The sequence below is a fragment of the Rhinatrema bivittatum genome, chromosome 3 (assembly GCF_901001135.1).
Source record: "Rhinatrema bivittatum chromosome 3, aRhiBiv1.1, whole genome shotgun sequence".
NCBI lineage: Eukaryota > Metazoa > Chordata > Amphibia > Gymnophiona > Rhinatrematidae > Rhinatrema > Rhinatrema bivittatum.
Window position 1 is genome coordinate 342,403,962 of NC_042617.1, and position 11,357 is coordinate 342,415,318.

General features: G+C 44.9%; 1 protein-coding gene across 2 annotated transcripts in view; it reads left to right on the top strand.

The window, feature by feature from the left end:
* The window catches only part of FAXC (failed axon connections homolog, metaxin like GST domain containing), an 83,891-nt gene extending 72,550 nt beyond the window's left edge, over nucleotides 1–11,341 (top strand). For both annotated transcript variants that reach the window (XM_029595385.1, XM_029595387.1), the window contains exon 6: nucleotides 4,880–11,341. In XM_029595385.1, coding sequence (XP_029451245.1) covers nucleotides 4,880–5,160 — 281 coding nt within the window. In that variant the 3' untranslated portion in view covers nucleotides 5,161–11,341. The remainder of the gene's footprint in view (nucleotides 1–4,879) is intronic.
* Nucleotides 11,342–11,357: the final 16 nt, after the last annotated feature.

Sequence of the window (11,357 nt, forward strand, 5' to 3'; positions counted from 1 at the left end):
AAGGAAAAGTGGGAGGACTCAGAACGAGCGAGTTATCAATCAAGAAAACATTACAACAGGAAAAGGCTGAAAAAGCTGAGCGAGGATCACAACAAGCCACCCTTATACCAAACCAGCTAGGGGTGCCTCTAGGTGTGCATATCTAAAAACGCTCTGAGTTGTAGAAGCTCAAAAAAGATATAATTTACATTTTGATACCTAATGTAACATTTGCATGGATATCGAAGAGTGAACTGTGCCCCTCTTTGGAATACATCCGGACGTATGGATAGGAAATGTTTTCTGCGAGTTTGGGTAACTTTAGTAAGGTCTGGGTAATAGAATAGAGACTGTCTGTTATGGAAGAAGAACCTGAAAATATTGTTCCTGTCCAAAAGAAAGGCGAAGGAGAGCAAGAGTGCTCTTTTTCTAATTATCTCAGTTTCTTGGGACATTTCAAGGATCCCTGAGACATCCAGCAAAAGTGGTTGTGAAGGCGCATCAGCTCCGCAGTCAGAAATTTAGGGTAAATAGTATACCTTTGTTATCACAGGCATTGCTGTATCTAGCATCTTTAACACCTAGGAAACATATGTTTTGAAGAGATCCAAAGGGGAAATCACATTTATCACTGGAAAATTCAGTATTAAGTTTTGGGATCTCAGTGAATTTTCTCTGTTTTCCAGTTTTTTATTATTTACCAACTCAGATTGGATCAAGTTTTGTTGTATTTTCTCAACAGCTGAAAGTCGTGTCTCAATGCCATCCACTTTAAGGCCAAAGGAGGAAATCAAATTAGCATTAGCCATTACTTGATGCTTAGTATCCAAAGTAATTCGGGATAATGTAGCAATTGAAGACTCTAAAGACTTTAAAGCAGTCCATATTCCATCAAGTGTAATTTCAGAGGGATGCTGTAAAATATTTCCAAAATCCAGAGCATTTATATAAGCACCACCTGCACCCGAAGTTGTGCCTAAGCCAGTCTCCATACCTCTTATACATGGAAAAGCAACACTCAAGGGGCCCCACCGCTCCAAGGGATCCTTGGTTCACATTGCCTTCCTGACTCCCGGGCATAGTACCCTCCATGGCTAGAATCACCTGGGCCCCCATTAAAACCTCTTGCCATTGCTCTGCTCCCACATCTCCTCGACATATCTCAGAGGAGATCGTTGCAGGGACCGGACTGCCAGGAGGTTCGTGGTATGTGGGGAAGGTGTGTCCAGAGCGCCGGGGCTCAATGAGATGTTAGTAGTCAAAGGGGACGGTGTTCACTCCCCTACTGGCCCCGCGGCGACCAAATCTCCCGGCGTTGCTGTTGGAGTTGCTGTGAAAAAGCCCTCAATACGAGGCTCAGATGTTTCCAGAGAAGGAGAGCTCGATATAATCCCTCTCAGTCTAGCCTTTCTTTTGGTATGAGGCATTTTAAAATGAGGAAATTGAGGAAAAAGGTAATCGGGTTGAGAGCCCCCTAACAGCGTTCCTCATTCAGCGGCCATCTTGGGGTCCTCCCTGCATAGACATGAGTTTTAACCGTCTGGGATAAAATCTAATTTAGATTTCAGGTAATCTGGAAAACCTGCACTTCATTATGTAATCATTAGGTAAACTATGTTGTACTATCTGATAGTGGTATCCTCCCAGACAAGTTAATAATATGCTCAGTAAATGGAAATTATATCTAAAATTTCAATTCTCTGAATTCAATGTAAATATATGAAAACACACACACACACATACATACACATGTATCGGGGCACTGCCTCTTGTACCCGGATGGTGAAATAAAAAAACATTGTGGAATTTATTCCTTGAGGAATGCCGCCATCTCGTGGAGCAAGTGTGCATCTCATGCTCTGACAAAGAATTTCAACACATCTTTATGCAGAAAGTTGGTTGAATTTGCTGGCTGGCAACCCATGAGAGGCTAATGCAAGTCATCAAGGTTTCAGCCCTTGATACTACCCTGCCACTTCTTTAGTGAACATCTCTTCAGTAAATGTACAAAAAATTCAAGCACTCTGTGAAAATGTATAAATGGACAATTCACCTTCTCATGCCTCCCCAGTAGATATTGCTTTCAGAGCATTTGTCTGGCTTGCCCTTCACTACCTCTCAGTCTGAGATTTTTCCCAAGATTTGACCCCCGTTTCATGTTAAGGCCTTCGCAATCAGAGGACACCTTAGCCTCTGTTTTTAAGATAGGTATCACGAGTCTGTGGAGGATTGTCACTGCCCAAACCTCTGTTGCTGGGCTGGATTGATGACAGGTTTTATGGCCCTGGCAGGAAGAGTCGTGGTAAGACAGGTCCTATGCTGTCAGTGAGTCAGGTTTCTACCATTAAGACCAGGTTGGATGAGTTATCGATTAAGAGATGACGAATGATAAGGACTTTGTTTACCACTGATCTTGCACTGAATGAACTACATGTAATTCATCGGAACCTTCTTAGTTGGTGTATCTGTGCTGGCTTTGATTTGTATTTGAATTGCGTGAGATTTGTCTGTTTTTGGTTTTGTGGCCTGGGGTGTGGGGATTTTCTTTCCCTTTTGGCGCGGGCGGTTAGTTTGCCACAGGATGGATGGGGAGTCAGTGTGGTTTCATGTGGAGCGGATATTGGGACTTGGAGATGTTTGGGCACTCGGGTTTCTTGCTATGCTGGAGTAAGCGCCATGCCAAGTGATTACTTTTATCATCCCTCGTTTTGGGATGGGGTGCAGGGGTCCAGTGTCACCTGGGTTTGCCATGCCCATGAGTTTGCCAGGTGGTAATGCCCAAACATGTAACGTGAGTGGGGTTGCGAGCAGAGGGGGCTGGGAAATTGGCAGGGTCACGTGGCGAGTGGGCAGGAGGCTCTGGTTGAGGGAGCGAGGGCTCTAGCTGCAGGGAGGCTGATGAATGGGCCCTGGCAGGAGATCTGGCTAAGTGGGTGGCTTGGTGCAAGCACAGAAGGGCGGTAAAGGTTCTAAGTACTGGCGTCGCGTGTTACTGGGTGGTTGCTCATTGACTTGGAGTTCTTCTGCATCATCCTCGGGTACTCAGAGGATTTCTTGCTTGTACTCCTTTTTTTTTTTGGCCTGACAGTATAGAGGAAAGGAGGGGAAATCCTTGCTGCTGATTCGCTTTTATTCACTTTTACTGACCTGGAGGGAGGAAAGGATATCAGGCAAGGACACTTTTTATTTTTGCCATTGGGAAAGCTGAAGGGAGGGAGGGAATATGGGGCATAGGGTTGCCAACCGGCTCCAGATTTTTAGGTTAGACTGATCCGGTCCTCATTTTTTACCCCACTGCTTGCAGGGACATGCTTTTCTAAGGAATGGCAATAGGGAAGTCTGAACTACAAGTCCTTGCATGCAGTGGGATAAATCCAGGACTGGATAAACCCGTTCTGAAAATCTGGAGCTTAGCTGGCAAAGCTAATGAGGCATCAGGTGGGACCATCTTTATTCTTTCCACCAGGGTAGCTGGAGGGAGAGAAGGGGCATCAGGCCAGGACACAATTAAAAATATAAATAAAGAAAGTGAGGTGGGAGGAGATAAGGAAGGAGATTGGCATTGGTGTGGGAGGGGCTTAACTTTGAGATTGGTGAAGATAGAAGGATCTCCAGGTTGTGGGGAGTTTTAGGACTTAGCCGGCTAATGCCTGATTTTCATCACTAATGCCTAAGTGTAGCCAATGAACCCAGCCACAATAAATCTACTCGGTCAAATTTTGATTGGTTAGATTTAGGTGACTATTGAACAAAAAGCCTAGCTGGTTAGGTTCAGCTGAATATTCACCTAGAGATAACTGGCAAAAAGTAACCACTTTTCTTACCTGCTCAGTGGATCTTTGAATATTGACTTTGTCATTAATGATGGCAGATAAAGACCAGTTGGTGCATCCAGTCTACCCAGCTTAGATTCCTCTGCTCTGATTCTCCACCACTTTGGATAGATAAGCAGATAAATTAATTCCCATGCTTAATTGTCACCCATGCCCTTTACTTGACCTCTGAAACCTGTTTCTATCATTGTCCCCCTGAATCTATCCCACATATGTCCAAATTCTTTTCCAGTGCTGGCTCCACTAGCTCTGCTGGCAGGATTTTTTCAGCCCATTGTCATCTTCTCTTTGATTCTTACAAGACCAATACTTGATCCAACATCCAGACCCTCTTCTAGGTCTTACTGCCAAGTTTTAGAATGATCCATGTGGCCAACGCAATTTGTGACGCTGTTCTTCCAAAGCATTTGGCCTCATCCTGCTCCTTAATGTTGGGTTTTAACTATGGTCACTCTACGAAGCTTGATGCAACTGCATCACTGCTGGTAGGGTCGCAACTGCCACTCTGTGCTGGTTACAAGGAAGCTGGGGTAAGCTGCATGGCGCAACCATTTTACGATCTAAAATCTGACAAACAAAATGCTTCCAAGTCCCTGACTATAAACCAAAACAAATCCATATAAACCAAATTAGTGGGAAAAAATGGACAATGAATTGCTGAAAGGCAGAATATAAATACAATTAAAAAAAATGCACATGATTTATTTCTGTCTATCCAAATGGATGCAATTTCCTGATGAAATGATACCTGATTGTCTTCCTGAAGAGTGAAAGGGTGATGGGATACAGGTATTTTGCCTTCTTTTTCATTGTTACTTCTCCCATTGACTACTGTTGTGAAGATCTCAGAGCAATGACATGGAAACAGTACTGCAAATCAAACAGGGGCAAATTGATTGTCATTGTCATGTATTATAATTTAATATGTGAACTGGAAATTCTCTCCCCTGCCTCATGTTGTATAAAAAACTCTTGGTGGTCTCACGTGGTTGGTGCAGACGTTTGGGGGGGCTGTAGGAGCTTGAACGGGATAGACTTACCATCACGCCTCTTGCATTGTGTTTCAGGTGAACTGATTAACCTCGCCATGTACTGTGAAAGGATCAGGAGGAAATTCTGGCCAGAGTGGCAGGAGGACAACGACAACACCATCTACGAGTCGGAGGACAGCAGCGAGGACAGCAAGCTGCAGACCTCGTTCCCGGAACTCAGCTTCTATTCGAGGACAGGCACGTACGAGGACGAGAACAGCATCTCCCAGACCCCAGACACGGACTTCACCGGGCAATCACTCTTTGACTCTGATGTGGACATGGAGGAGTTTACAGATCACGAGCAGGGCAAATGAACTTGGGCACCTTCTCTTTCATGTCAGAAGAGCAGCATGGGAGAGCCGGGCGCCAGTTGCCTGGGTGGAATTACACACCGCTTCGTCTCTTTCACCCTCCACCCCGGACTCTTTCAGCCTTATGCCTTTCTTTGGAAATCATGGAAGGAGAATGTAGGTAAATCTTTCTTTTAGAGACTCTGATGGCAGAAGTTTCCACGGTGTCTTTGGTAGCTGTAGTTGAAAACAAGATTCAGATGCTCTGGTGGAGTGAGGCATGCCGCGGAGATGAAATGACATTGATAATGTAATACAGGATCCATTTCTTCCCCCCTCTGTGAGGCTGGACTCGGGTGTTTGAATGCAGAATGGTGATAGAAGCCTATTGTATGACACGTGCCCTTCTGTGTGCATGGGTATGGTGAGAGGGATAAGCAGAATGAGCTAATAAAGAGAGTGCATTATTACTGCATATGTTAGACCAATGACTCTCAAACCTGAGCTATTGCCCCAAAGCTAGTTGAGTTTTCAAAATATCCACAATGAATATCCATGGGATATAGTGGCGTACATTGGAGAGCCAAGGTATGTAAATTTACCTCATGCATTTTCCTTGTGGGCATCCTGAAAACCTGTGGCGTTAATAGGACAGGCTTGGGAACCAATGTGTTGTCTGTGCTATAGATGTGCGGTGGGAGTGGGTGTAGCTAACTGTGTGCTTATGGTGGCAGGGGATGTTGCTATATATTAGAAACATTTGTGCGGGTAGGCGTGCGATACTAGGATGGGTGCGGTGGCACAGTATATCCCTGTCGCAAAATGTGCCAGCAAAGCAAAAGAGTTATAGGATACTACGGGAGCAATTTTTAAACAGGATTAGGTGCCTGATCATGGAGTTGGGCTCCTGGATCCCTGGGTTTGAAAGGTGCCCTGAGCAAAGTGGCTAATGATAGCCATGTTGTTTCCCCAGCATGGCTATAATTAGCCACTATTAAAGTGGGACCTCCCCAGGGCTTTGACTATGGGGAGGAAAGCACGTGCAATTAACTGAATTTTCAATTATACACGTGGTTGTTTCTCCCTTGGATTCCTGACTGTACAAATGTCTGGGGCCCAGTAGATGGACACTCTTGTACCCAAGTATAGTTGGCCAATTTTCAAGGAGAAATTTCCCTGCTAGTTTCACTTTGAAAATTGGCTAAAAGTTCATAGTACAAAACTCATAAACTTTGCTCCTGTGCATAGTAATGGTAAGAGGGAGAACGAAAGAAAGGAATGCACTGAGATGCCGAAGACCCTGTTGTGGCAGACTCTGATCACAGCATTACTGAGTAATGGGGAAATCCAGCGTTTTGGCACAGCTTATCAGTGCTGCAATCCGTTTCTGCTGTTTGATCTGAGTACATCAAAGGCCACTGCTGAGAAACCTTGTACGCATGTATTATAAGTACCCTTTCCTTTAATTACCAAGTTTTACTATTCATGAGGAGAGTTGAGCCAATGCCGTAGATTCACTGGGACCATAGAGGTCCATTTTCAGCTGCTGTCTGGCCTGCAAGATTAGCCGGATAAACTTATCCAGCCAACTTTGTTGGAATTGTAACCCCACCCCGGTGTGCCTCTCATGCACGGGTGGGGCCATAAAAGAATTTGTTTCTCTTCAGGGCTGGAATCTCTCACCGACTCGCTCTTTCACAATCTCTCTTACTTGCAGGGCCCAGTGTGACAGGGATGTGCCCGTTATACACATTTCCATTTCTTTTGTGTTCCCTTGTCCTCATGGTGGGTGCAGTGAGTATAAAAGAAATACTCTGGAGTCACTGGGTTAGTGTCCAAAATTAAAGTCTTTACTGTTCAAACACCGGTGATGAATGGCGCAATAACTCAAACTGCAGCTCCGCAGACTTATCTTGCTTTCTCCTCTTACAGTCTCTTTCTTTCAGTGCACTTCTCTCATATCAGGGCCAGGGAAACATGCATTCTCCAGGGCTTGCTTAAGTGGCATTCCCAGGAGGGCTGAGTCTCTTAAGTTTGATCAAAAACCCCTTCCAATCTGGTAAAATTGGTAAAGAGTCCATGGCACAGAGAGTAACTGTCCCTCTCTCTCTCCAGAGTGGTGAAAACACCGGATGGGTGTCCCCAGTGATTTGTGATTTCCCTTACTCACGGTGAGCAGATCTTCTGGATCTCCTTGGTTCTTACACAGTCTGATTATTTCTTCTTTCGGGATCCCTGATGGGAGGGATACCCTTGAAGCAAGCAGCTCTCTTTGCTTCGAACAGGAAGGAAGGGCGGGCAGCCAAAACTTCCTCCTGGATCTTGAAATCAAAGTCTTTTACCGTCAACTGAATTTAACCCTGGAGTTCCTCCTTGCAGCAGGTCACTGACATCTCCTTCCTTATGGAGGAAAGGTCTTCCCTAACCTGCACAGCCCCAGACACAAGGTTTCCCCATGTCCTGAGTCCAGGTGCTAAACAGGCTCTCACAGGGCTCCTACCGCTTAACCCGAAAATAGACCCAGAGAGAAAATCCTAACCAGCCAGGGGATGGACTGGATAAGGAAACCCTTCCTGATCCTGGTCGGTATCCACAGGCAGGGGTTTGTCTGGCTTCTCTGAAAAACAACTTAAGCAAATCTCCTCTCTACCTCTTAACTCTGTGCAAACCTAAAGGGACTGTCTCCTGAGCTTCTGTAGGGAGCTGCTATATAGACGCTCAGGGGGACGGCCATGCCAGACCCCCTCAAAGGGGGAGGGGCTGAATTTGAATGGTGACCTCCCCTTACCCTTGCCTGCACTCTTACTAACGCAACTAAAGGTTCACCCAGGCCTTAAGGGTAACAGACAAAGGGGTCTGTTACAGAATATTCAGCAGAACGGCAGTGTCGCTGAAAATACATGGCTATCTTAAAGACAGTTGGATAGGTTTATCCAGCTTACTTTAGGACTGCTCTGTGGCATGACCAGAGTTAGCCGGGTACGTTATCAGAGTTAACTGGATAACTTATCCAGCCAACTTAACTCCACCCCGAAAGATATGCCCTTGGAATGCTTGCATGCTGTCTGGTTAGGTATTATCTGGCTTAACTGCTTAGCCGGGTAACTTGGAGACGGTCAGCCAGCAGGGATTTTTCAAATCCCACCCTTTGTTTTAGCCGGGCAAATGGTGCTGATGATCGGTCTCATAGGGGCCAATTTTCAAAGGGTTTGGGTGCCTAATGTTGGCCGTCAGCCCCTTTGAAAGCTGATTAAGGCTGAGCGCCTACGTGTCAAATCCTAAAAAGTGGGCGGCAATGGGGGCAGAGGTAGAGAAGGAAAGAAAGATGAGAACATCACACTCGTTTTCAGCACTTAGCACCCAACAGGTTCCTAAATTTAAGCGAATGAATTGCAGGTCCAAATTTAGGATCCTAGGTGAATTTTCAGTCAGAAAGTTAAGCCTCTAAATTCAATTGAATTAGAAGCTTAAATTTCCAGCTGAAAATTCATCTAAATGTAGGATCCTAAACCCTTTAAAATTACCCCACAGTGCACATTTGCAGTCTATGCACCACAAAAACATTAATTTCAGATAAAGCAATGCAAGCCTTTGTTTTTGCAACAGAAATCTGCCAGATTCAAGTTATCATTCCGTCTGTGGCCAACTTCAAAATCCAAGTTAGCTTTCTCTGGAGCCTCATAGAGACAGTGTTTTGGCCTGAAAGACCAGAGAAAATCAGTTTGAATTGAAAGTCATCCAAGCTAATCCCAGCACATCAGTGTTTGCCTTCCATTAGCTACACACCCTTCCATGCTCTGTGAGGCGAGCCTGCAGACTCCTGCCCATCTTATCCACAGATACCGCGGCAGGGGACAGCAGACTTCTGATGGCACGAGAGCCATTTCTGCTCGAGCAGTTTGGGAAGGGCCTTGAAGTGACCGAAAGGTCGTGCCCAGTCCCAGCTGAAGCTCAAAGGAAGGGGGGACCTCATCCAGTGACAGGACGTCATCGTCCATGATGGCTTACCCTAAAAGAATCCCCCTAATGCCAATGCATTATTAGAATGCAGTACTTGAACATGCAAAAACCCCAATGGCATGGAGGAGCAACTTCATGGGGGCAACATGGAGACCTCTTTTTTGGGGGGATTTTGTTTGTGCAGAAAGATTTCTTTGCTGGAGGCTCACTTTATACAATTCCATTGTTAGTGTTTCTAAGTTCCTAGATTCCTTTGGCTTGTAGGTATGTGTAAAAGCAGCTGCAAAGGAAGAGGCCTCTCAGTTATTGTATCCACAGGAGCATAACATGTGTTTAACATAAGGAATTCTGCTGGAGGCAAATGAGTCGCTCTTTATGGGGGTAGTTGTGTAAGGCACAGCGTGGGTGGGAGTGCGAATGCGGTGTGTGCCTTTTGGCACGATGTTGTGGCATAGAGAAAGCGCTCGAGTGTGGTTTGTTTGGAGTGTGTTGGATGTGACTTCCTTGTGTGGGGGTGTTAGGGTCATGATACAGGAGAGAGACAGAGGACCAACCGACAGCGATTCCTTGCTTTAATTGGAGCCTCCCCCGGGACAGCCACCTGCAGATGACGGGATGAGGATCAGTAACTTTCTGGCACAGCATGTGAGGAGCAGCACTGTACGGACATGAGTATGTAGGAGTGCAGTAGTTGAGTACCAACGTGTGGTGGTCTGGGTGGGGGTGTGGGTGTGTGCATTGCTGTTCTTGTGGTGGATGTGCGTGCAGTCCCTGCTTTTTAGGGGGAAAAACTTTTCTTGTTTACGTTGGGTTTTTTGGGGTTTTTTTTCCCATTTTGCTTTTGTTTGAGTGCAGGCTATAACTGGTTGTACTGCACAGTAAAATTTAGCAAGCTCTAAAACCATTTAATGAGTACTAAAACCAAAAAAGTGAAATGATACAAAACTTTTTATTATTTTCTTTCTGCTATTTTGTTATGGAAGAGAAACAAAACGATGAATGTCATCAATGTTTTAATGTTGTTTCAACATCCTCTGCTGCCATTAACTGGATTTCCGAAAAGAAGCCCATTCTAGTGCTCGTACCTCATGATTACTGAAATTCTTTTGAGATTTTTGTTTAATCTTATCGAAAATATGGGGGAAGTCCATATACAGATGCATTTAGGTGGATAACTCAGAAGTTATCCAGCTAAACGAATATTTGGGCACTTAGCTAGCTAATAAGTTAGGGGGCTAGAATTTAGCCAACTTAAGTTAGGGGTGTTCTGGGGGCGTAACTGGGAGGGGATGAGTTAGCCGGCTAAGTTACTCCGATATTCAAAGTTAGCCAGCTATCTGAGCCGGCCTAGTCTCGTCAGCCAAAGAGCTGTCCTAAATTTCGCCGGATAAAGTCACCCAGCTAGCTTTAAGGTAGCCGGCTATATTCAATAGCATGGCCGACCTACTGAACATACCTTCAAAGTTAGCTGGATAAGCTTATCCTGCTAACTTGGCTGTCCGGACCTCATGGGAGTTTCTTCTACAAGAACACCAGATATAAAAGAAAAGCCACATTGGAGTGTTCCGAAGATGTTTTTACAAATGGAAGGGTATTGTTTTCCAGAGTTTATACAGGTGAAATTCATTGTTTGAGAATCTTAAATTCCTCTGTGGTTGAAAGATGTGTTTGGTGAAACAAGACAAGGTATACAAGACTTTACTTGGGCAATTTGTCAATAATTAACTCTTGCATTTAAATTATTCTTAAATATATGTGTACAGATCTGGAAGCAGAGTGCTAGAGATCTTCAAAAATATTTGCAGAAAAAAGGAAATACCAGAATTTCCCCTTTTGTGAAGAAATGAGCAGAAGGCGTCTACTTCTGGAAATTTCTTGCTGAAGAATACAACGGGAATTTTTTATGAAATAGGGGAAAAAAAAGCCTTTTTATTGCATTGGCACCCCTCCATTTTTTAAAAAAAAATGTAATTAAAAGAAACAAAAGAAAATGAACAGAAGAGCAACACACGGTGAAAGTGGCAAATTGAGGCATTTTTCACATTTCAGGCCTAATTATTAAAGCCATTTGCATACGTAAATCATGGTTTTAAGGGCATGCATGACTGTTATAAAATAGGCTGGGGCTCGGTCCACGAAAAAAGCAGGGCTGGCGGAAGCACTGGGTGAACTGGGCCTGGGCCGAAGGTGCCGACCATGAGGGGGCGCGAGCCATGTGGGGCTGCGAGCGGTGGCGCCAAAGAGGATGGCGGCGTGACCGG